This window comes from Pelmatolapia mariae, linkage group LG22 (assembly GCF_036321145.2).
Source record: "Pelmatolapia mariae isolate MD_Pm_ZW linkage group LG22, Pm_UMD_F_2, whole genome shotgun sequence".
NCBI classification, from domain to species: Eukaryota; Metazoa; Chordata; class Actinopteri; order Cichliformes; family Cichlidae; genus Pelmatolapia; species Pelmatolapia mariae.
In genome coordinates, this window is record NC_086245.2 from 10,735,111 (window position 1) to 10,762,506 (window position 27,396).

The 27,396-nt window shown below is 38.8% G+C and overlaps 1 protein-coding gene across 1 annotated transcript; it reads right to left on the reverse strand.

Moving 5' to 3' along the window:
• Positions 1-4,051: 4,051 nt before the first annotated feature.
• thrap3b (thyroid hormone receptor associated protein 3b) lies at positions 4,052-26,659 on the reverse strand. The gene is made up of 11 exons (XM_065470526.1): positions 26,302-26,659; positions 18,133-18,287; positions 11,950-12,786; positions 9,328-9,930; positions 8,588-8,754; positions 8,332-8,443; positions 8,149-8,224; positions 7,386-7,567; positions 6,945-7,176; positions 6,298-6,447; positions 4,052-5,329 (listed from the first exon to the last, which is right to left on the reverse strand). Exons 2-11 carry the CDS (start codon positions 18,252-18,254, stop codon positions 5,102-5,104), a joined length of 2,709 nt encoding a protein of 902 aa, XP_065326598.1. The 5' UTR covers positions 18,255-18,287; positions 26,302-26,659; the 3' UTR covers positions 4,052-5,101.
• Positions 26,660-27,396: the final 737 nt, after the last annotated feature.

Consider the following 27,396-nt stretch of genomic DNA (forward strand, 5'->3'; position numbering starts at 1 on the left):
TATTTACAGTTTTGAGGGATAAGCCTCTTAAATTTCTCTAACTAGAAATGTATGTAAAAAAAAATAAAAAAAAGATTTTCAATTTTTTTGTAGTTTATTGCACTTTTTTGCAATTTATGTAGTTAATATGGACTTAATGCATACATATTATTAAAATGTGGGCTATAACGGTTGTATTGATGTATAGCAACTTGAAATGCTCCCACAAATGGCACTACAGCATGTAAAATGTAAAGATAAGCTCTGGCGGACTTGGTTCTATGGTAGGTCTTAAAGGGTTAAATAGCCTGTGGCAAATATATTAGTGTTGTCTTCTCACTATACATACTCTTAACTTTATGCAAGAGAAAATAAAGTATAAAAAAAATGATATTTTTCGCAAAGAAACTCTGTCTTGTGGTTTTGCAACATGGTGCTGCTTTACGTGCACCCAGATTTGCGACATGCTTTACGGTAACTCAAAACAAAGACTGCACCCTCTCCACTCGCTGTTTACAAACTGCATACTTTCCAGATGACCACAGGTCAGGTGGTATATCGTGATATATATCGTTATCGTGATATAAAATAATTCATATCGTGATAAATATTTTTTCCATATCGCCCAGCACTAATGTATATATATATATATATATATATATATATATATATATATATATATATATATATATATTTATTTATTAGTGGTACTTTTGAATTCTTACATGACTATAGGATGAGTCTATGCAGGTTCTTAGTAATTCCAAGTCATGTTACAGTTATGTCCTTAAGCTAAAGGTATCTGGACTTCTTGGTTTGTGAAGATGTTTTATGTTTAGGCTAAGACGCTTCTTCACTTGTAAAGCAACTGATTGAGACTATTGGAGACTTAGAGACGGTCCCAAGGGTTTTTGACCCACTAGTAATCATATGGGTCGTTACGGGTCACCATCATGTGAGTTGTTGAGATCAGATGGGTCAAGGTTGAAATGGGGGCTGAACTGCCTGGGACTGCATTAAAGGGAACTGATAGCTGGTGTTTTAGGATAAGATGCACATATATATAAGATGAATCAGAAGATAATCCTTTTGGGTTAATTCTAATGAGAATGAACTAGAAGTAAAATCAGCCAAAAGTCACTTTTAAAAGCGTAGCTTCTCACACACCTCTAAAGAACTCGTCTTTAGACTTTCAAAACCTTTCGAGCCCATTTTCTCTGCCTCCCAGTTTGAGCAACAGCGCCTTCTCTCTGGTAAAGACGTGTCTGTTTGGAGGTATGAATAAAACCATTTAGCTCAAAAATACTGTAGGTTTTACCAATGCAGACCATCTCAGAGTGGATCCCAGTAAACTCCCAGGAGATCCGTTGGTTTTTTGCTGGCTGAATTTCTCTCGTGCGCCATGAAAAGGTTGATTATGTTACAGCAGGGGAGCTTGTGTCCCGTGTCTGTCAGCTGTCATGTTTTAAGTGGCACTGCCTGAACTGGAGATTGTTTTAGGATGGGGGGGGGGGGGGGACTGCTGGCAAATGGTACTCATTTAGAACAAGCCTTTTCTTCATCTTTTACTGATTTTATGAGTATTTCCCACCCATTTCAGGTTTTTATACTAATACACAGTAAGCAATTATTTGTGCATGTTTGTGTAAATGGCAGTTTAAAGACATATTTTCTTGCTCTGAGACTGATGCGCAGAGAGAAGGTGGAACCGTTTCATCAGATATTATAAAAACAGCCTACTAAAGTACCTGTTAAAGCTGCAACACAACACAATTTTTTATCAAAACTTGTATCAAATCATAGCCACAAACGTCACTTTCTTTTTAATACACATAAGTCTCTTATAAATCGATGTAAAACTATTATATTTTGTGCCCTCGTCTCCATTTACTGAAAAACATTTTTAAAGACAAGATTTCTACTGTCAGGTCTTTTCCTTGTGGTGCTGTCCTAGATATGTCACTGAGAACCTTGAACAGGTGTCTCATTTAAATAAAACTCAGAGCTCCCTTGTCACAAGGGTCACTACAAAAAATATATTTGGTGTTTGGTGCGTTCCATATTTTCACCCTCATTCTTCAGGAGCTGACCCACTCTCACCACTAGATGGCGCCATCTCCTCATTCTTCTCGTTTAGTTGCTGAAAACAATTTATTCTGCAAATTATACTGTGCTGCTAATTTCCAGGCAAATCGCTAAATAAACAGCACTCAGTTAGCTCAGAAATGCAGTCTTGCATCCTAATTTTAAAATTATGATAAACATATTTACGAAAAAATAAATAAATATCAGATGAGATTTAAAGGCTTAAGCGCTGTTAGACTTAGTTAACCATCGATAACGACGGGGGTGGGGTGGAGCGGGTTAAAAGTGTTCATGAAAAATGAGAAGCTTTATAATGTCATTTGAGACTTTTTGCAGTTTTTAATTGATGTCTCTTTTAGATTGATTACTGTACTGCTTTTAGAGTTAGCTGCATAATTTTAAGGGTATGAAAACCAAACCGAGCCGGTCAGAGCGTCCAAGCCAATAATACTTATAGTTTTTAAATGCACAGCAATTACATGAATTTATTAGCACAGAGGCATAAAAATATGCAAAAATCTTAACATGTTTTTAGATGTAGATAAAGTGTAATATCCTAGAGTTATTTATGTGAAGTTTTTGTGTTTTTGTATATTCGATGTGATCTGTAACCCTCATGTAATAAGATATACCCCTGAAACTGTATTTATTTCTCTTTAAGATATCTCAGGCTGCTCGTTATCTGTTGGGTTCATTAAACGTGTGAGAGATATTGCTATATAGATATAAAATTCATGATAGCTGAATAACAAGGCTGTAGACCCAGAGATAAATCTATTTTCATGATGGAACCAGCTCCCACTTTCGATTCAGGAGACAGACCCACTCTCTACTTTTAGGATTAATATCTCACAAAGTTTCTCTTTTTTTCTCCTCACCACCCACCCAGGCTCTGTTGATAGCTGCCCCCCACGGAGGCTTTTTCTGTCTCCCAGCGGCGCTCACAGGGCATCACCTGATAGTGGAAGTTATCGGCCTACAGCTTGCAGTCTGGCTGACTGTTGTTGTGAACTGGGGCTTTATGAAGCTCCGGGGTTTATTTCTTATATTATCAAGTTTATTTTTAAAACTTGCTTGTAAAGTTGTTGTTTTGTTTTGGTTTTTTTTATATACTTTCACGCAGGTATTATAGTTATTTATTTTGTGGGAGGAGCTAAGGAGCTATTAAGTTAGTCGTGTTTTCTCCCACTTTCCACTAAAAGTTAAAGCAGGTACTAGCTTTAGTTGCACATACAGTTTCTATATTTGGTTTGTTTTTCTGCTTTTTGCAAGCATTTTTAAAGCACGTCAGTTTCAGTTCATGTGATTGGTACACGTACACCTGAGGCAGAAATAACTTTACTCTAGCTCTTTACTGTAGGTGTGGCTATAGCTCAGGTGGTGGAGCAGGTCACCTACTAATAGGAGGGTTGGTGATTCGATGCCAGTCTGCATGCCAAATATCCTTGGGCAAGATACTAACCCTACGTTGCTCTCCGATGCATCCACCGGAGTATGCGTGTGAATGTTAGATAGGGAAGCACTTAGAAACAGCGTAGAATGGGTGAATGTTGTGTAAAGCGCTTTGAGTGCAGAGCAGGTTTACTGTTAAAAATGTTCAGTTTAAGTTTTATTGCTTCCAGTTTGTCTTTATAAAATTAATTTTGCTCCAGACAAATGAAAATATTTAAGTTCAGAACAGCAAAATGATCCACTATATAAAACACCAGGCAAATCATTCAGAGCATGTGCACCACAGCCTCCTGAAGCTGTGCTGTGTTGACAAATTTAACAAAACTCCTGAACATCTTGGATTTATTTCAGTTGCAAGTCTGAAATCCTGTTTCAGTTACTTTTAGTTCATTTGGACAAGTCAGTCAACTAAAGTGTTGTTTTTTGTTTTGTTTTGTTTTTTTAAACACAAAGTCTTAGTTACTCAACACAGCCCGTGTAGAGATGATTTAAAATGAAATTTAAAAAATAAAGAAAAAACACTCACAAAAATGCCCCGAATCAAAGAAAAATTTATTGAAAATTAAAAGACGGGTAGTTCAAAGCTCTTGAACAGTAAAAAAGATTTCAGCATCAGACTGAACAAAATCAGTCCTGTTTGATTCATGCAGTATGTACAGTCGAACGTGGACGAGAAGGGCGCGGCGAGATGTGGCCAAACTAGTTCTGCTAGTTCAGGTCGATTCCATTTAAAAATCATCACATTATGTTTGGTTTTTTCCCCACAAATCTTCACATTTCTCTTCAGTTAGTTTTTGTTTTTTTTTGTTTTTTTTACACAAGTAAAACTGCAGGATTACAAAGCTTCAGATCTAATTCTATACATGGATTATGTCATGTAACACTACTGATTTTATTTTAATTAAAAATCTAGACAAACATGGCCTCTTATCTAAACAGATATGACGGCGCCGGAAAAACGTTCACGCGTTTTCTGTCTAAAACACATCCGTGTTACTATGGAAACATCCACAAACCAACGAGAATACGCAGCAGCTGCTGATGAGCTGCGTGTAAAAGCTCAGAAAGCAGAAGTGACGAACGCCCGGGGCGAGCGCCACGTCTGCGAATCAGCGAGCCGGGCAGCTGCCTCCGATTGGTCCCGTTGAGCAACGTATGAATCAAATGTCTCATGCATTTAAAAAAAACAAAACAAAAAACCCCAAAACAGATTAATCAGATTTCTCCTACACGCTTTCACCTTCAAACATATCAGACGGACACGTGACCGTATTATTTCCTAAGGCACAATCTCTTTTCTTTTTTGCCGTGTCCGTGGAAACATTTTTTACCTTTTTGAATCTTTGCTGATGCGATAAACACAAATCAAAACTCACCATTTTACACCTAAACAAAACAAAACAAAAAAAAGCAATCACAGTAACAGTTACGCTCCTCTTTTCACTTCTACACAGAGAACTCACTGAACATGTTAACCGTTAAAACGTGAGATGAAGCAAGATGGAGAAAACAGAAATTTAACCCCTTCATCACGACTCTAACCGCTCTGATAGGACTTCTACATGTAGGTGATGGAGCGAGAGCTTTACTGCTTCAGGCTCGGCGCGTCCCCGGCGCCCTTGGCTTCTTTATGGTCGACTTCCAGGCTGTCGTCTGCCAGCTCCCCCTCCTCTCCTCCCTGATACATGTCGTGGGTCCACTTCGGGCTGCTGCCTCCCTTTCGGTACACGAAGCGGCCTCGGCGAGTGGGGAAGGAGCCGCGGCCTCTGCCCCGGTTATCAACCCAGGTTTTCTCTCCATCGCGATCATCGTGCTGAAAGGGTAAAGATGTGATTTATTTATCCCACAACATTCACACAAGCTTAAACGTCAAAGAAGTCCAAAGCACCTGAAATCTTTTCTGAAGGAGCTAAAACATTTTCAGACAAACTCCAGTGAATTTCTGGCAAATACTTTCTACATTATATTTATAAACCAACTGAACCGCTGAAAACAATAAAAGCTGAACAGGATCGAGCAAACTCACTCAAACTGAACTGAAAACAGAAACTTAAAAAGAAATACAAATAAAAAACATTAGACATCCAGATCAACAGAATCAACTTTGTAGGAATAGCACTCACTCTGTTAGGCACACCTGCTCAACTGCTTTTTAAGACTTATCTAGTCAGCCAATCACATTGCAGCAAGTCGATGCACTTAGGCATTTAAACATAGTCAAAACGACCTGTTGAAGTTCAAACTGAGCATCAGAATAAGGAATAAAAGTGATTTAAGTGACTTTAATTTAAATGGTTATTGGTGGTTTAAGTATTTCAGAAGCTGCACACAACTGTCTCTACAGACTATTTTCTTTACAGAGAATGGTCTGAAAAACAGAAAACATCCAGTGAGCTGCAGTTCTCTGGATGAAAATGTCATGAGTAGAATGGTCTTGGTGAGTTAAGTTGACAGGAAGAAAACAATAACTCAAGCAATCACTTGTTACAACCAAGACGTGCAAACGAGCATCGCTGAATGCACATGACATAGATGGGCTGCAGCAGCAGAAGTACTCAAATGACCCCAGTCACCAAATCACAATCCAGCAGAGCAGCTCTCAAGGCCAAAGAATGTCCCGCTCAATACTGGAAAGGTGTACCTAATAAAGCAGTGAGTATATATTTTGGATTATGCCTTGCACTGACTGAACAGCTGTTGTTCACTGGACTACTTTTTAGGCCTTGTATGTCCTCCATTTCAAATACACCAGTAAATCAATTAGCAGCTGCAGAGACTCACCAGGTAGTACTTCCTGCTCTTGGGGGTGTATTCAGGGTCCCACTCCTCCTCAGGCGGCCGCACTGGAGGATTTATGTTGGCAGGGTTTCCATTGCTGTTGTTGCCGGGATAATTTCCCCTGCTCCAACCTCTTCCTCTGACTCTGGGGAACTGAAAGCAAAAACAACAGGCAGGACTGAAACTCACAGTCTTGAGACAAACTCTTTGATATCTAACAAGATGGAGGAGAAGATTATAACTTGGTCCTGTGACAATGAGACAAGAAAACACACACACACACACACACACACACACACACACACACACACACACACACACACACACACACACACACACACACACACACGGCCAAACTGATGGACTACAGGCATTAGAGTTCAGTGATGAGCTGACTTTCCACTGACTGGCGCTACGTTACCTTTATAAAAACCATGTAGTGCATGGAATATGTATGATAGACTGTCATCATCATCATTTATTATCATCATCCACATTATGATCCGTAGCATTAGGAGGAAGGAACAGAGCAGACAAGCGCAGTCTACTGTGTACTGCCATTAGGATAGGAAATCGCAAGAAGATGACATGTCAATACATGTCAATAACAATAACAGCCAAGGAGACATTCAGAGATGAAGGGAACTTACAAATCCACGGCCTCGGCCTCTCTCCATGCCATGGCCCTCATAATCTCGAGGGCCTCGGTCCCCAGGGCCACCGTAGTCCCGCGGTGGATAGCGTGTGTGGCTGAAGCCCTCCTCAGGGTGCTCCATCCCTTCCCCCATGTAATCTTTGCCTCGGAATGGCGGAGGATAAGGGGACTGGGAGGATGAGGAGGAAGAAGAGGAAGGAGAGCGATCCCGCTTCTTCTTACCCTTCCTGTAAGGCAGGCGACAAAAAATAAAGGATGTGCGTCATTAAAACTAAATTATGAATCAGTGGATATACTGATACTGCTGTTATGAATCTGTGTCAAATAAATAAAAACAAATTCAACTGAACTGAATCACTCCAGTCAGCTGAAGCATACACAGTAAAGAGAAATCTTTTCATCTCAACCTCCAGTGACAATGCTTAAACGGACGTACTTGGATTTCTTGTGGTGCTTCCCAGATTTCTCAGAGGACCTCTCTCTACTCAGTCCCTGGGAGCCTCCCGGGCTCCTGGCCCCTTCACGCTTGAAGTCGCGCTCCTTCCCAGCAAACCTCTTACGTCTTTCAATATCCAGGCGAAGGTCCATCACGTCGCCTTTGAACTTTTTACTTGGGTCCTGCAGAGATTCGATTTTAGCAAACAGTTAAAGCAGCCATTCACAGGGCTGATGGGAAATTTTTGAATGAATGCACAGAGCACCACACTGTATACAACACTGCGTTCCCTCAGGTGGTCAAGAAACATGTTACTGTAATCTGCAACTGTTACAAATGTAGAAAAACTATGATAACAAAATGTTTATATCTTACAGCTATTTGTGGAAGTATCTGTGGAAACCAGCAGCATGCATGTAGCTTATTTAAATAAACTGAATTTTACAGTTTTGTGGCTTGATTTTTTTTCTTTTTAGGAAAAATACTTACAAGGTAAAGGCACTGATAATCGTCCCTTGAGAGGCTTGGACTCGGGATCTTAATTCACTTCCTTTAAGCCTTTGCTTGGGTTCGTATATACCCAATCAATAACCATATCTCATAGGCTGGGGGGCTTGCTTGGCACTTATAAAACACAATTGGGCTCTTTTGATTTAGAAATACGCATCCTTTGAAAGAAAAGCACAAAGCTGAACCACTGCTGCTCTGGATTGTCTCAGATTTGCTTGTTCCACATACGTCAAATTTCAAAAGGGCTCGTCACCTTGTAGCTTGCCTCCTCCAAATCCTCAAACAGGTGAGAGTGCCTCTTAAAAGCACTGGGGGAAACATCGATTCTCCTAAAAGACGAGGGAAAAGCCTCATTAGTGATTGTAGGAAGTTTTCAGAACAGAGATTCTCGGATGAATTAATCAAAAATGATCAGATAGTCGTTTCTGGAGGCTACCTGTGGATTTCTGGGCTCTTCCTTGGCTTCATCATTTCTGCCTCTGCAGCTTTTCTTTGGTACATGGCAAAGCGCTCACTTAGAGTCATGTCAGTGGAGTGGAAGTGTTGAGCTGCAGACAAACCACAGAAAGCTATTATTCCAAATACACAGAAGACTAACGCTGCTAACTCGCTAATATGCAAGAAATGAATCGTTGGAGCTCATCAGTTTGCCCAAACTTTTGCGCGGACGTGACGCTGCAAACACACTGTACCTTTGATGTAGTGCACAATAGAGACTATGTGCTGAGCGAACAGCTCAGACGGGCTGCGACGGAGCTGTGTGGACTGAATGTGCTGGAAAATGGAGCGAAATTCCGGATCCTTCTTAGTGGTATTCAGCAGCTCCCGGGGCAGGTGGCGATCTTTAGAGAGGGAGGAGCTAAGAGCAAACAGGAAGGAAGGCGCAAAGATTAATGCAAACATGCTGAACAAATATATGATGAAATATTTGCTTTTTGGTATCTGCATTTATAATGGCTGACAAATGAAAACTCAAGAGTAAAATAAAGATGAGAGAAACACCCTTCAACCATGTAATTACGATGCACAGCGTGTCCACCAGATGATAGTTTACTACGTTCCTGAACAGTGTAAATAAATAATTACATCTAACAAATGTTAGGGAAGTCTGTTCATTTTTCAAGTGTCTGAAAGAAAAAAATGGCATTGGAATATTGTGTTTTTAAAATCACCAAATTCTGAGATCAGTGTTAAATACAGACGCTATTTTTTGTTTTTAAAGAAGCTGTGAAGTTTAAAATGCAAACGTCACACCAATAAAAATCACCTCTTTCTTTCCTTATTGAGAGATTTGCTGGTTTGGTAGTTTGAAATCTTAAAAATAGAAAACTGTCCAGCTAAGCTTTAAGATTACTGGTGCCACCTTTACTGCCCGTGAGCATTAGTCTGCAAAAAGAGAGCCAACAGCTTTCTGACGTCATGTTGCACATACCTGGGAAGTTCATCTAAAGAAGCGATTCTGAGTTCAAAGTCTTCTTTTGATGCAAACAGACGCGGTGCGGGCGATTGTTCACGAGGAGGAAAAGCTCCAGGGAACAGTGGCCGGTCTTTCTCTCTTGAAGTAGTTGGTGGGGACAAACTCCTTCTGGCCTTCTCCTTTTCTTTCTTCTCCTTCTTCTTGGACTTCTCCTCTTTCTTATGTTTGCGGCTTCGGTACAACTCCTCCTCCACCTCATCAATGGGGTCTATGTCTTCGGGGTCTACACGGACTTTCTCCTTAATGGACGGGTAAGATGTTGGATAGCTTGACTCGTCCCCCCATTTCCCGAACATGTCCCGAGATACGAGGGCAGGTTTTACCTCAGCATCCTCCTCAAGGTCCCTCTCTTTCATCCCGTGTGATTTGAGGAACTCTTCTTCTCCAGCCTCAAAGAAAGGCATAGTCTTGTCTTCCTTGATGTCACCAAAGGACGAGAGGTTGAAGAGCTCTCCAGTTTTGCCACTTTTCTCTTGTTCTCTATCTACAGTGACCTCCTTTTCACGACTGTTCTCCTTTTCAGCTGCCTGCTTTTTGTTTTTGTTCTCAGCCATAAACCTGAAACAGAGAAATTCAAAGTGAACTTTAGCACCCGCACCTCCAAGTGAACCAATAATACGATTTAAATTAATAATTTCAGACTGGGATGAATAATGCAAGAGGGAAAACAAGACCACACAAGTGCAACATGTTCTAACAAGCTGAAAGTGAAAGGTACAATACACACTGGGGATGGGCATGCTTAAAACCAGGTTGTAAAAAGATTATTTACTGAAACATTAGACATTTTCCTGTTACCCAACCATCTGTCCTTCTTTAATGTTTTCATTTTCATTTCTGTTAAACTTTAAACAAATAATCTTGAAACTACCTTTTATTCTGAAAGAAAAATCGCTTAATGACACATAATAAAACAGAATCATGAATCTGAATGTGTATTTATGGGCAGAAATAGCCTAGAAGTAATAAATGTATGAGCTAGTTTGTCAGTATCACTTTGAGACAGGATACTGCTAATTTTAGATACACTGCCCAAATGATATAACAGTCCTACACATTTGTTTAGTTGTTTAATAAACGACTCCAACATCCCTCACAGTGTTACTGGGGACCAAGCTAATGCCATCCACAGTAACTATCTGGTTAGAGATTTTTAGAGTCGCATACAATAACCTCAGTTATCAGAGGTTATTGTACTGCTTCTAAGCAGGAAATTGGAGGTCATACAGAAACTTAATGTTTTTAATATATTCCTGTAGTTCAGCTAACTTGTGTGAGTTCATGAAAAGATAAAGCTGGGTGTCATCTGCATAGCAATGAAAATGTATGCCTTCTATATATATAAGAATATATAATGTAAATATAAATGATCAAAGTCCATAATTAACCTTAATGTGTGAAAAAAAAGACTCTCCATTTACATGACCAAAGTGGAGTCTGTTATTGTAGGGTCTTTAGCTTACAATATAAAAGCACCTTATTTTTTGTCTCCATTTATTTTTACAATGGTCAGTGCTCAAATATACATCGCCAAAGTTTAAAGTCATTGAGGTCAGAATATGAAAAGGTAATTCCTCGATTAAAGGGACAGGAGCTAAAGCAGCTAATTTCAGATCCACTTTAGCAGTTAGGCTGTTTACTAAGCCCCTTCAGAGGTCTATAATTACTGAATTTCATGACTTCATATTCAAATATCCATCAGCAGACCTTGCTTTTTCTGAAGAAAAATGGCTTAAAGAGTTTTAGACAGCAGCATCTCCCACTGGTTTGTGAAGGGGTGGATCTGACAGCATGCTCCATTTGCTAATTACTCGTGAGCCAACAAGCAAATCCTGGACAATTGTCCTTTCTAACTCAAAAATTATTATAATTTACAAATTGGCTTCATATTTTAAAGAGTATGGCCTGAGGGTCGATCATAAAGTCACCACGAAATAACGGAGGCTGAGGCTGATTTCTCACATATTTCTATAGAACCAGAAGTCTATTGCAACCTTAAACATCACCCTTTGCTGGCCATTTAGAACAATAGTGCCTTAAAACAGGTTTAAGGCACTTCTACATTTGCTCTTAAGAACCAGGACCACTAATTTAATTCCCCAGTTAGTGTGTTTTTTAAAATAAAAGCTTGAACGACCCTTCACTTTGCTCAAGAGACTGATGGCAGACAAACACAAGCACTACAACCAAATTTGGAGACCACCTGCCAATTCAAATTTCAGGATGCTCGTCATCATTTGACTTAAACAACCTTATGAAAAAAAAAGCCCATCCCCAATGCAAACAGTACAGACCATGACTCACATTTCCATGGTTATATACTCACGTCAACACCATCGTCTTAAGTAAGTGGGATTTCATACAACTTCCTCTCAGAAAACAGCCGGCTACATTTTCAATTCACTTAAAATCAGGAGTCTTATGTTTCATTCCTTTTTAAACTGTATTCTTCCAAGGATCTTTGAAAAAAGCTAAACATGTTTGAAAGACAAATAACGTTCATGATTTGTTAGGAAAAATAAAAAGAGAAAATAATATAATTACATTTCAATATCTAAAATAAAGTACTGGACATACTTTTTGAAGGCAGCAGAGATCACAGTCTTATCTGTAGTTTTGGCATCATCCTTTGAGAAGAATCCAAATCCGCTGAACGAGGCCGTTTGTCCAGACTTTGTGGGGCTCTTTGCTGGAGGTGATGCACTGCTGATGGTTTTCCACATAGTGCCACCACTGGTGGGCCCTTTGACCTCAGGACCAGAAGGAGCATCCTCTTTCTTAGTCTCTGGGCTGGTTGGTTTGGGGCTTGCGTCGTAGTCAATCCATTTGCCTCCAGAAGCCTTCTCGATGACGCTGCCATCTGGTTCCGGAGTAGACTTCTCAACCTGACTTTCAACTGGCTTGTCTTTAGCATCCTTGTTGCTGGGCTTTCCCTTGCTGCTGCGGTGGCGTGGGGATGAGGAGCGAGACCGAGAGGAGTAGCTGGAGCGCCTAGAATGGCGGGATCGTCCAGAAGACGAACGATCAGAGTAGCGGGAGCGGCTCCGGCTGCCCGAGCGCTTCCTGGGTGTACGGGAGCGTGAGCGGCCCCTCCTCGGGCTGTGAGAATGGTGGTCCTGGTCATGATGCCGATCATGCCAGCCGCCGCCGCCACCACCGCCGCCTCCTCCTCCTCCTCCTCCTCCACCACCACCACCACCACCCTGCCAATTACCCTTATAGCCATAACCTCCTCCACCTCTGTTTTGGTAATGGCCGCGTTGGTAATAGCCTCGGCCTCTACCTCGGTAGTGGTACGGCCTACGGTAGCCTCTGTTGTAACCTCTGAAGCCACCTCTGTTGTTCTGATAGTCCCGAGAAGGATAGTTTCTATAGGACGGAGAGTGCGAGCGAGAGCGGGAACGAGACCTAGAACTGAATAAAAGAGGAGGGGGGAGAGAGAAGAGGAGATACATGTGAAAAGCTGTTCATAACATTAAGAACAAGTCAGTACAGGTAATTCACACAACACCAAATACAAAAAGATCACTGTCAAACTGTTGTCTCCTTAGGAAAGTATCACACATTTCAACCGGGTCTACTCGACATGTGGATACAAGATTTGAATGAAAACTTCTGAAAACCTAAAGGTTTATAATCTTAGTGCATTAGTAGTCTGTGGGTGCTACAAAAAGCTTTGAAAACAAACATCTATGCTGTAGCTGTGTGCTGATTCCTGCACGTAAAAAAAAAAAAGGCATCCACCAAAGAGGTTTAGGTCTTTCACCAGTTAATAAAAACTAAAGGTCTGAGAAATAGGGAATAAAAAAGGAGGACTGAATCATCCCAACACACACAGTAAATAGACATTCCCAAAGGCCCATTCTAAGACAGGAAAAACTGTCTTAGAAAACTTATGTTGCTTAGCCAAAGTTCTGTGACGAGGTGGGCTTCTTTTGTCACCGTTGGTCCTTTTGTTTTAAGCTTGTGCTGTCGAGAAGACAAGAATTAAATTATACTACTGTCACTAAAACTAGACAAAAACGTGAACCACTCAAACATAAAATCACTCTAGAAAACTCTGCCTCGTCTGAGCTAAGCATCAGGAATTTTTTAAAGATTTTAGTAGACAAGCTAAATCTGTTAAAATAACTCATGTATGTAATTCTCTCCCTGTTACAGTTAACCATTATGTTCTCATATAGAAACAGCCTGAAAGAGAGAGTACAAACAACGAGCTTTAAAAATAAAATCCAGGCAAATGTTCTGACTAAACACTGTTTACCACTGATATCTGCCCACTCATCTGCACCAATCAGTGCAGGTTAAATTATTCACGTCTCTCTTTTCTGATTCAAGTCCAGCTTAATATCCTGCACAGTAGTGCTGGGCGATATGGAAAAAATATTTATCACGATATGAATTCTTTTATATCACGATAACGATATATATCACGATATACCACCTGACCTGTGGTCATCTGGAAAGTATGCAGTCTGTAAACAGCGAGTGGAGAGGGTGCAGTCTTTGTTTTGAGTTACCGTAAAGCATGTCGCAAATCTGGGTGCACGTAAAGCAGCACCATGTCGCAAAACCACAAGCGAGAGTTTCTTTGCGAAAAATATCATTTTTTTATACTTTATTTTCTCTTGCATAAAGTTCAGAGTATGTATAGTGAGAAGACAACACTAATATATTTGCCACAGGCTATTTAACCCTTTAAGACCAACTATAGAACTAAGTCCGCCAGAGCTTATGTTTACATTTTACATGCTGTAGTGCCATTTGTGGGAGCATTTCAAGTTGCTATACATCAATACAACCGTTATAGCCCACATTTTAATAATATGTATGCATTAAGTCCATAGAAACTACATAAATTGCAAAAAAGTGCAATAAACTACAAAAAAATTGAAAATCGTTTTTGTTTTGTTTTTTACATATATTTCTAGTTAGAGAAATTTAAGAGGCTTATCCCTCAAAACTGTAAATACAAAAAAGTTGCACAAAAGTTTCCAACCACAAGAAATTTATTTTGAGTGTCTTCATAGTTTTATGTTTGAGATACACTAATTTTAATATACTACAGGAAAAATGAAAATAAATATTATAATGCAAATTTGCAAAAAAACAGCATGTGCATCAAAATAAACTATTTCCAACAGTGTAATCTGACTTCTAAGCATCCCAGAAAGGATACAGAAAAGCATAAAGTCAAACATGACTTTTAAAAACACCAACATAGGCTTTGAAGGTAAAAAACTAAATTTTCCGCGAAAATGACGTCACTTTCGGTTTCGGACAGGTAATGGCGGACATGCGATAGTTCGCGCTGACTTATATTCCAACGTAGGAAGTGTTATGAACAGCTGATCGGATCGGCAAAGCCTGTTTCTGGAATATTATGTTTTTGTTGCTGCAAGTCTGGAATATTATGTTTTTGTTGCTGGAAGTGCTTTTTATGCAATTTTTGCAAAGCTATATGTGGAAGAAAACCGTGACCTAGGGCAAGCTAATGGAATAAAATGTAAGTACAACTCCTACGGTTTCATATGCAAAAACAATTATTGCGCTACCGTACGTGGTTCCAGTTCTACAGGGATTTAAAAATAGTTAGGCAAAACGGAGTGTGCCTGCTCTGACCGGTTGTAAAGGGTTAATGATATATTTTATGTAATAATTTATAAAATTAGGGTTACAAACGATAGAAACGATAGAAGACAAATGGCACGATAGACACTTTTCTATCGTCCACACGATATATATCGTCATATCGCCCAGCACTACTGCACAGTTGGGAAGACAATATTTCAGATCAACTGATTTAAAATAAAATAAATGTCCACTTGACTATCAAATGTTTGCAAAAGCTGAGAGGTTCCCAAAATGCAGCTTTTTTAATTTAAAAACAGAAAATGTAGGATTAGATAATCTATCAGTGCACAAATTATTATTTAATGTGATTATTTCCTGGTCTGCTTTAAAACTTTATATTTTGTTTGGGCTGCTGCTGAACAAATTAAGCAACAATCATCATCTTACAAGCCAAAAACAACCAACTCAGAAAATAGACATCGAAAGCAATAAGTTGAAGCCCTCCAAGTTAAATGCTTAAATTTATACTGATTCATAATACAGGAGTAACACCTCAGCTGCCTGACCAGCAGATGGAGCCCAAATCAAGAACAGGTCTTTTTGCTCTGGTAACCTTTGAGACTCGGATGTCACACAAAACCTTTATTCACTCGTGGATCTCTGAGGCTACAAAATGGACCCTAGTGGTCCACAGACCCTAATGTAGGTGCACACTCCAACAGGAGCTCAGTTACTGATTGGAAGGAGCAGCAGGTTGCTCACATGTAAACTAAAACAGACATTACAGATCTCCGTGATTAAAAGAGTTCCATTTCAGCAAATGGTTACATTAACAACAAAATTACTTAAGGAACTTCACCTACACATTCCAGATAAAATCAAAGTCAAACTTTTACTCATGCAACACAGATTATCTCTCCTGGAAAAAGAAAAATCTTCTCTGCTTACCCCTTGGACCTTTTCATTGAAACAGAGCTGTTGTGGACTCGGCTGCATCAAATACAAGACGGGAAAAAAAACCAACACTTGTTCGCACATGAGGGCCTTAATGAATGTGTCGGAAAAACGAGTAGACCCAGAGGGAGGAGGCATCAGAAAGGGAGGGAGATAACAACAAGGCCAAGAGTGGTGACTCTTATCTTCTATTTCCTGCTTTGACAAATCATTGACATTCAATACGGCAAGAAGAAAAAAGAAAACAATCTAACAACTGTCTGAATGTGTTTATTGGCTCCAAAAACAGGCAGACTGGAAATAGAAAGGCACGCCGGTAGATTTTTAGAGTGAAGGTGCGCTGATGCAAACTGCTTAAAAACAAATCATGCAAATCAAAACCAAACCTAGAATGAGCTGCGTTGAGTCAAGGATGAAGGATCCACAGAGTGAACCTGAGCAAATACTGCATACTACACAAATACATGCAGCTGCAAAACATCTGTATTTGTGAGAGATAATTTAGGAAGAAACGATCTTTACTGAAACCGCTCAGCCCTTTGCATGAGTGCTTCACTGAAAGATGAGCTGAATCAGATAGTGAGTGAAACACGAGCCGAGCATTTCCTTGTTACTTCGTACTCAGTAAACACCAAAGCCACAAAGACCTTTGTACACAAATACACTCCACTTGCACTCATTTTTGACTCCTAGACCTTTCCTTAAATAGTAAATGCCAAAATCTATGACAGCAACTATTACTTGCATCATATGCCAAACATCGTATGTTCCAAAACAAACAGGGTCTAGTTTGTCAAACTAGGCAAGATTACTGGAAATGAATGCTTTGACCTCCTTTAGAAATGGACAGACACTCCCCTCTAAGCCTTCTATCATCTAACCCTCTACACCACAATGGATTTCTAATAGGATAGTCCAGATACCCGAGAATTATGAAGGATAAATGAGATCCGATGAACTTTACTTTACACTAAATATAGCTTTAAAAAAAATGCTATAAAGTGTCAATTATGAGTTCGTTTTTAATTTAAAGATCACCCCTTTTAAATTATATTCGACCATTTAACATTTGTATATTTTATCATGTATTTCTTCCTCATTGCGCTCTCTTCTCAGTCAACTCCACTTCTTCCTCTTCCTCCTCTTTTAAGTCAGAGCTCTAACACAATACATTTATTTATTCCCGATATTGTCGACAATAATTACTGTACACGCAATCTTACTAGACAGCAGAGAAGAGCCAGCTAAACAAAACCAGCTCTTAACTTACAACCAGTAAGTTAAGAGAATACCAGCCATCTTAAGACTCAAGTGATCACTCGAGTGATCATATTCACACATCGTTTGAGAGTTTATTCGCCAAGTGTCTGAGTATGACAATGTATCTTGTGAATGCGTCGTGCTACCATGATATCCCCTAAAGCTCATCTCCTCTTCTTTCTGAAACCATTTGAATTTTGAACAAATCATGGCCATTTAAGGAGTACTTGTAAAATGTTCACACCGCCAGGCTAATTTTTTTAAAATTAAAGAAATCTCCTCTTATACGCTTGTCAGTTATGTTTAACATCAAAACGAAACCACACCTCTTTGACAAATGTTGGTCTGACTTTAGAAGCTACTTAGTAACAATCAGACACCTTTAACATACACAAATATGAATTTCCTGTGGACAGGTATTGTTAAATTCTCATGGGTTAAAATTACTCCATTTTATTTTTGTTCATCTTAATAATTATATTATCTTCTTCATTGTTGGATCTCTCTTCTTTTATTTTCTTTAGCCTCTGATAACTTAAAAGTGGTCTTATCTGACAGCCGGAATGGAAAGAGTTAATATTTTTATCTTATAAGTTTTAATTTCATCTCACTTCAACTTTTTTTTTTTTTTTAAATATACTGTAATTTATGTCTGTGACCTCTTGGCAAGCCTACACTTACAGTATGCTCTTTATATATTATACTCTTATTAGTTGACTCAGCTGGCAGCAAGCATATGCACCTCCTAATGTGTCAATTTGGAGTCATATAAGTGTCAATATCCAGCACAAGCAGCACATATCAGAAAAACGCCACCCTGCTGAGCCATACTGAAATATTTATTTATATTCAACCTAATATATGCTTTCCTTGTTTTTGATATCTATCCATCCATCAATTATTTATTTAATTATGAGGTCAAAGTATGTAAAAACTGATATTTGTGACCCAAAAGTTCAGTCAAATGTTTACCTGTAACGACGTTTTCTGGATCTTGAGCGGCTTCTAGAGTGGGATCTGGAGTAGGACCTGGATCTGGACCTAGACCTGGATCTGGAGCGGGACCGAGCAGGAGAATTTGGAGGCTTTGACATCTTTGATCTCAGGCCAGTAAAAGTATTGCTTTCCTGAAAAAAACAGAACAAGAAAAGGTGTTTTTAACGGCCTGCTTGAACACAGAATGTACTTTCCAGGCGTCACTAAGCAAATGAAACAAGTACCAAAGGTTGTTATGTTAGGCAAACATCAAATGAAACAAACATATATCAGGACTACGCAGCTACACACTTCAAAACCTGCTGACAGATAGACACTGAATAATGTGCGCAACACCTTCTTACCCATCACCAAGACCCTGCAGCCCCCCATGACCTTGAACTGTCATGAAAATAAATCACAACCAACTCATTGGCAACAAACCAAGGCCAATGGGCCAGCTTAGAGACCGCAGCAGACAGCTGGATCAAGGTGTAAACATATACACAAGAGCCGGCAGCAATATGAGACAGGAGGAGAAGAGCTTCTGTGCACAAAAGATATTCAGGCTGTTGCTGAAGAGGAGCGAAAGCTGGCTAAACATCAGACACACTTCAACATCCACAGTCGAGCCACCGAGATGGCAACAAGATACAAACAACATGGTCCAAATGTGAGAGGCTTGTTGTTTCTTTAAAAACTAATTTATAAAATAAATCCAGTCAGAAATACAGAATCAGCTCTGTGGTGAACTTTGCTTCTGTGACAAGACCATGTGTCATAAGATATATGGAGAAATCCTAATATTTGGGCAGTTACTGGGTGTTTTAAGAGTTAAGACCATAAACATGAATATCTTTGGTCAAATGTGTGATCATTTTCAGATTGGACCACTTAGTATTGACAAAGAACAAACATGTCTAGCCAAGTATAGATAAGGTAATGACTCTGTCTTACGTGATTTAACAGATGTAGAAATTTTTTTGTAGCTTGCAAAATTAAAATCTCACAAAAAATTTGCTTAAAAAAGAGTTCTTGCTGGGTTCCATCTGTTAGATGCTTTTAAAATCTGAGTGAAGGTAATTTATTCTCTTTTCACCTTCAATATGACAGGAAACCAACAAGGGCAAAACAAAGTACTCCTTTTATATCATGTCACGTGGATAAGCAGCAGAAAAGGAACATATGGAGGGGTTAAAAAATTACTCAACAATAATTATTTTTTATAATTATATAATAATAATAATAATTATACAAAGAAAGTAAATCAACATCAACTCTGATCACTATTTAAGTTTCTCATGCTTTTTAAAATCTAACATGCTAATCATTACTAGCTACAAATGTAAATATTGCTGCTATTTAAGACTGCAAATTACAAATTTTGAAAAATAACAGGTGACATTTAAAATGTTTTAAGACCTTCCAAACTTTAAGCTCTTTTTTTCCTTCATCGCCTTTTTCTAATAAAGGATCAAATTTCTAGATGTTTAACAACCCTTTAAAGATTTGTTTTAACTGACAGTTAAACACACAGTGATGATAGGGCTGGGTGATTTTAATCTCAAACACGACTGAACTATCAAAGGGTTACGAAAGCCAGAGGGAAATTCACGATTACCACCTGCTCTTAAAATTTTCGTGCAACAGCTGCAGGCCAGGAGAGCACCGGTTGCTCTTGAGGGAGTGGCGTTGCGAACCTGTGACTTCAGTACTTCTTTATTCGAGTTAGAGCTGAAGTTCAAGAAAATCCGCTTTGAAAATTAATCTTTTGTTGAGTTAATGAAAAATCATGTTCAATAATCGAGACTGCACCAAAATAACTGATTGGTAGTTTAATCAAGCACCCCTAAAGGTTGTTGCCATAGTTACTGCAATAATAACAAGGGCTTTTAATGCTTCTGAATTCAACAAGTAGATTTTGTCTTTAAGACAGCTTGCCCAACACTATTCATCGCTGAATTACTTCTTTTACTTCTTTTTTTTTTTTTTTTATCTTACCACTTCTGCTAAACATTGTTTTGTGCGACAGTTAAAGAGCAGCAGTGAAGTAAACAGACGCCGTCTCCTGTTAAGTAACCTCAACTCCAAAAATAACTAATTAATCAACGCTGACAGAAACCTCAGAGGACGTGAGGGATTAAAGAAGCCTTTGGGGGATGCAGATGGTGTTTTATCCCAACACTGCAGGATAAGACGATGAGACTTTCTTTATCTACAGCAACGATTCCTAAACTTAAGTACGCCGTGTCCCAATTTACTTTAATCACAAGCCACAGTTTTATTGTGATGTTATGATGAATTTCTAAGTGAGTTTTTTTCCCCGTTTATGGCTCTTTTTGCTTGCTGATAGCCACCTCTCCATTTCATCCATTTTCCTATCAATAAGCAGAGTTATTATTGGTAAATTTAAAAACAAAAATCAACAGCTTTGCTTTTGTTTTATTACTTTTCATTAGTATTTTTTTAGACGTAAATATTTAATCAAAAATTTAACCACCAACTTATTTATAAAACATTTTTTGTAAGCCACCTCTCTCAGCCCACACTTTGTGAATTAACTCATCTACAAGCCAGTTTCTGATAAAGTAACAAGTATTTTTACCCTCCACTAACTTTAAATTGGATGCAGGGGTGTTTCAGGTGTTTTTCAAACTCTCAGAAAGCAGCAGGCCTGGAGCGGGCGGAGCTGCTTTTGTGCAGTAAAGCGTGGAGAACTCGTTTACAGCAACAGGAACTAAGGAGGATGTTTAAGAGGCAGCATCCTGGGTGATAATGACGTCAAACTGTCATCTCTAAAGTCTGAAGCCTTTAAGATCTCACTTTGAGACACCAATGAAATGACAACTGTGGGGGGATTTAACCGAATGTTGTGGTTTGAAGAGACGCCACTTTCTACCTGCTAAACAATAGTTTTTCATGCAAGTTGTCAGACCACCACTGCAGACCACTTGAGTTTTTTTCATTTGTGCAAATCTAGGGCGCAAAAGGTCCTCACTTGTTTTTTTCCCCAAACTTGTGAATGCTCAATGGCTGATTTTACTTCAAAAGAACCCAAGCCTTTTCCCTTTTCGGGGTTCCTTCAAATTGCAATTTGTCTGGTTTGCACTTTTCCATTTGTCTGTGAAACAAAGATTATTTAGATGGCTGTTTATCTATACTGTGCATCATAAAAAGTAGTGACTAGGTTGAAGGCTGCCTGTCTCAGTCTTTTTTTTTCTGTCTGTGGGACAGACAGCAGATGAAACAAAGCCTGCTTCTCAGTTAAAAGCAGCAATTTCCTGCAGGGTTGTAAGGAGGACTGGGCAAGTTTATTGGTGCATTATTTCTCTGATTCACTACTTTGTTTTCTCTCTTCATTCACTCTATAGATTGTTTTTCTCATGTTAAATTTCTCAGGGCCCAAACCATGGCAATAAGCCCATAAAGCCTTTACTGAGTCAATGAGTCATTTCTGACTTTCATTTTTCATCTCTTCCATTTGCCCTGTTTTTCACCCCTGGCTACCACGAGGTTGCTGGATTTTTGCTTGTGGCAGTCATCTCCCAGTTTAGTCAATCAACAGCTTGCAGCGATGTATGATGATCCAAATAATCAAAGTGACTGGAGATAGCTCATCAATCAAGGTGGTCACTTCCTCTCTTTAACGTGTTAAATTAACATAATTCCTATTTGAATCTACCCAGTACATATAACCAAAACAAGTTCATGCCTGGACCTCTGCTTGCTTTGAAAATTATTTGTGTGTGTAGGAGTGGTTAGATTGACCCATCATCATCATCATCATCAAGTGAGAGAAAACTGACTGCTGGTTTTGACTTTTAATTCAGAGCTTTTAATTTTACTGGACTTGAACAAATGCTTTCTCATCTCACTCGCCTCAACGTTTTTGTTCCCTATGGAGTGTTTTTGTTGGTGGAAAACAGTGTGGAGGAGAGAAAGATGAGCATATTTAGGAAAAAGGAAACAGAGCTGATGAGGTGTAGGACCTTTAGGTCTAAGGTAAAAAAGTAAATGTGAAAAGCTGTCCGTGTAGCAAGCAGAAAGTACCTCCAAACTGCTGCGAGCTCTCCTACTAGTAACCAATGTCCTGCTGCTGGTGGCCAGTAAACACAGAACTGAAATTAAAAGATCAGCACATTGACAGTGATGTCTGATCTACTTTTCCAAGTCAGGATCTGAGTAATATCTGATCCAAATCAGATATTGGTGCATGCTTTGTTTACAAGGCTGCTCCGAAGTATCTACCTATTTTCAGATACTTCTTTGTCCCCTGAATAAACCTATGAAGGAAATCCCACAGGGGAGGTCCCCATGGTTCGAACAAAGATAAATATTCAGGTCAGCCAAAAAATTCCTTCAGTGAAAAAAAAAAAAAAAAAAAAAAAATCAGTCTAATACCAAGGAAAGAAAACAATCTCCTTGCATGAAAGGGTTCCTGTGTAAGCAGTGAGTCTCTCATTAAGAAAAGGGCTTGATTTAATTTTAAAATTCAAACTGTTATGCAAATCTAAGCTTATAAAAGCTGCGACTTTATAAAGAGTTTATATTTGCAAAAGCAGCACCCCTGAGTCTGCCCCCTTTGCAGACTTTATGTATGTTTTGAATGATAATTAAAGCAAGGTGACTCTCACAACATTACCTACTGTATGCTACCAAAGCGTCTCACACTGGCCCAGACCAAAAAAAGGAAGTGAAAACAAGCACAAATAACTTCAGCTCTTTCACCGCACACCATCTCTGAATGTCAAAGTGTTTCTTAAGCCCCGACTCAACTATCAGATAATGTGCAATGAATAATGTAGAAGTGGTTTGGGGTTACTCTGAAAAGCAAAAAGTGCTGTTTGACGGTTATAAGCACGATGAGCGAAGAATGAAACTAACTGAAGCTGCGAGAGGAAAATATCTGTGGGTGAAAACTGGAAGAACCAGAATAACAAATCATGTTAAATTTAGGTGATTTCAAAATGGCGTCTTCACTCTTAAGTATTTCAGTACTGAGCTACGTCAGTATAAAGCTGCTTCTTCAGATACTGGTGTATTTTATTATACAGGAAATGTCTGCATATATTAGAAACATTAAACAATGAAGCATTGCTTCATTGGTATTCAGACTGGGGATGTCTATATGGACATATGTAAAATATGTATGCAGCCATCATTACTGAAGTCCTGTTATTAAGCCCCAAGTATTTTCACCATCACCTTCTTCATGAGATTAATGGCTTGCCGAGCTACGTTAAGCTTTAAGTCAGAGTTTTCTGTGTCTTTTGATCTGGCTAAATCACCATGGTAACTAATGCTAAACACATAACCTGCTCCTGACCAGGTTATGTCCTGAGTTTTAAATAAAAATCATCTGCAAGTGCCATATTTATGCTGATTCTTTTATTTACACCAGGTTTTAAATGCAATATAAGTTATCTGCAGGGGGAATATATTTCATATAGGCAAGATGTTGAGCACTCTATCACTAAAACCACTGAATGAAGTCTTGCTGTGACAAGGTGTTAAATTGGTGAAGGAGGAAATGAATAAATGTCTTTATACTTGATTCTAACTTGCTGCTACGTCTTTTTTTTTTTTTTTTAACACTGCTGCAGCTACTGCTCCTAAAAAACACAGAAAACACACAATTTTTTAAGTTTCAGGGATCTAAGCTGCAGCCACCACTTAGAAATCAACAGCAGCAGACAGAGGGCAGTCAGTGATAAAAATACTTAAATCAAAAGCTTTATTTTACCACTCTATGTGATAAATTTCAAGATTAACAATTTTCAGCAGCATTAATTTTGTCTTATTTGCAACAGAGTTGAATTTTATTGGTAATAATCGTTTGATAGCATATCTGACTGGTGGAGGTGACACTCACAGGGATCATTTTGCTCAGATCAAGGGTCACATGACCCGTAAAGCACCCTTTTTTATGTGAGCATGTACAGAGCCTGAAGCAGAAAGAAAGCTGATAACAACCGTTGTGATACCTGTTCTGTCCAACCGGGGTCAAGCAAGCTAAAGCAAAGGAAGCCTGGCACTGTTGAACGCCCCCACTGGACATGCATGGGGTTGCTCTGACTGTATAACTGAAGACACGACATTCCTATCGGCTAACAACTTGTTATTGACAGGATATTTACCAATGAGAAAATCTTATACCATCCTATTTTCTGACGCTAATAAAAAGTAACTAAATATACTTCATGTTTTATTCACCAATACTTTAAACTAGGGATGTGTGCGTGACTAGTCAACACAATAAACACTAGTCTTGTTAAATAACTGATTCTAATTTTATTAATTCGCAAACAGCAGTTACCTTTTGGTTCACACATATTACAATCCAAACGCAACACCAGACAGGTTAAGCCCCTCCCTCTCTCATTGGCAACGACAGCAGCCATGCCAACTGTTATGCTGTACTATGATAAAGAAAACGATCGGTAGGTTTGGCTCTGTCAGAGTGAGCCAACGGTACCACACAACCAAAGTGATGTATAATCACCATCTGCACAGAAACTTGGATAATAAACCAATTAACCGCACTCAGTAAACTTATCTGACTTTGTGCAATTTTAAATACAAAGTAAATGGTAAATAGACCTGTTCTTATACAGCGCTTTTCTACTCTACCTGAGCACTCAAAGCATGTTACACAACTTTCCTCATTCACTTCTTCATAGGAGCACTTTTTTTCTATGCCTTTTCTACCAACTGCTTTCTAGCTAACATTCACACACACTCACACCCCAGCGGACGCATCGAAAAGCAACGTGGGGTTAGTATGTTGTGCAATGATATTTGGCATGCACAGTGACATGCAAAATGTGATTAATGGTTTCACATATATCCTAAAGACAAGTACAATATTTGCATGCCCTATTTTAAACTTTGTCGAACTGACTGTTCTCGGTTTTCTGTGGGGTTTTTTTTTTTCTTTTAACCTATAATTGTTAACACTTTCACATGAAACACCTGGTTCGACACCTTGGAGGAAACCCAACCTTAATCTCAAGAGGGTCATAAGCTAGTGTGCTCCTAGAGTTTTTTCCAAGCCCCGATGAATGAGAGGACATCTGGCGTAAAAACCTGTGTCAAATCAATCCACTGCACCAAACCCTTTGGGAAATAAGGTAGCAACTGAAAGACTAGCAGACAATGCAGTTACATGCAATGCATGTATGTGCAGTAATGTAAACTGAGGCAAATTTGGTAGTCATTTGTATTGGTGTCACATGACGGCTGACCCCAATAGAGGCGAATACGCATTTAGTGTGGGTTAAAATATTAGAACTTTGGTAAAAAATCAGTTTCATTATGTATATTGTAAACCTACCAGCTGGGGTAAGAAATGGAGGACAAGCTTATTAATACCATTGAGGTTGCAGGAGCTACAGTGCGTGGGTCAACTTTGCTTTTAGATAGAGAAAGGAAAAAAGGGAGGCATCTTTCATAAAAATGAGCCAAATCACAGGACTTCATGGTAAGTCCTGAATATATGTTACTGTGGGTCGACTCTTTGTCATCCTGTTAGCTGTTCATGGGCGAGAATTAATGGGGTTTCACAACATGGCTGGATTTGTGGGAGTAATGCAAGTTGGTAAGAATGCACTCTAATACCCTTGAGCGTAGCCTATAGCCATCTATTTTATACAGTCTATGCTCAGTTACCTTCAAATGGTGTTGGATTTGTGTCACTCTTTGCTTTATACAATATGCACTAATAAGCCCTATAACTACTGACTATAGGGCTTATTAGTGCATAAGCCCTATAGCCAAATTTCATTTTGCCCTTGAAAAAGCGCACTTTATATAAAGGTCAGCGTGGATACCAGCACTAATCTTTAACCTCGAGTTTGATCGGTTCACTAATTTTTTTAACCATTACCATTTAGGACTGCGTTTTTAAGCAAGAAGACTGCCTGAGGTTAGGAGAGCAGGTGTCACAGAGATGGAAAAAAAGAAAGAAAAATCTTTATAAAACGACATTAAAAATCGATGTGTTAATGATTGGTTTGTTTTAATGTGCAACCCCAACCGTGGAGTCCAGTAAAACCGATTGCAGCTATCGATACTTCCCCTGCAGGCAACAACGTTAATGAACACGTTACTCATTTTTCACCATTTAACGCCACCTATTAGCGCAACCATAAAATCAAACTCGCTTACCTTTTTCCCGTTTCCACACGAATGGACGAGAGGCGTTTTTTAAGAATAAATGTCTGCAGAAGTAGACCAACCTCTGAGGCCAGGCTGCCTGGTCGTCGGGTCCCTCCTTCCTGGTTTAGTGCGCTGACCGAGTGTTAGCCACCTAGCCTGTTAGCAGCGGCACCGAAACCAACTTAGCGAACAAAACAGGCGCACCGTGCCTTTACGAGAGGCAAGGCGCTCGGACTACACGCTCACACTACATAACATATTTACTCGGGGACATCTCTCTCTCTCTGTTAATTGTGCTAAATAGTGCGCTTTGTCGACATTCACGGGTAGTTAACGCTCGACCTCACGCTATCTAACGCTAACGTTGAGTCCAGATCACGCGAGACTTTTTGTGACGATGCATAAACGCAGAGAAACCTGTAGAATATAAAATCTAAATATTTTTTTTTTAAAAATTCAAATGTACTATATCTAAAAATTATATATACAGTGAATACATAAATATATAAAAATTAAATAAGTGCACAAAATGCACAAATATATTAAGAAAGATTAAAGACACAATTTAATAAAATATTTATAAAAGTATACTATTTGGCATGGAAAGCAGTAGATGTCTGTTTATATATTAAGACATCGTCAAAAGAATAAAAAATAAAATAAATTGAATAAGATTATTTAATTAAGAAAAAATAGGCTTTTTCCTACTTCACTAATATTTATAGGCTTATTTGTAATATTTACATAAAGATATATATATATAATTTATAACAGCTTAAATAAGGTGAATAGCATGTAGCTCAATAAAATAAACAAAACAAATGTGTTGCAAATGTAAAGCATCATTTGGACACTCAGTTATTTATACCTCCTGTATAAGTTCACGTTTCACACATGTTTTTCTTTTTCTTGTCACAAAGCATTCCTTGCATGTTCTGCACGTATTCCTTGTTTTACTGGAAATGTAACGAACACACTTTTATTATAACCATGTTCCAAATAATGCTTGAAAACAGGTTAAATGGAGTGTCTCCGGTCCCCAGTTTAAAAAGAAATACAAAATGATGGGGAAAAGCAACAAGAAACCATAAATATAGGCTGCAC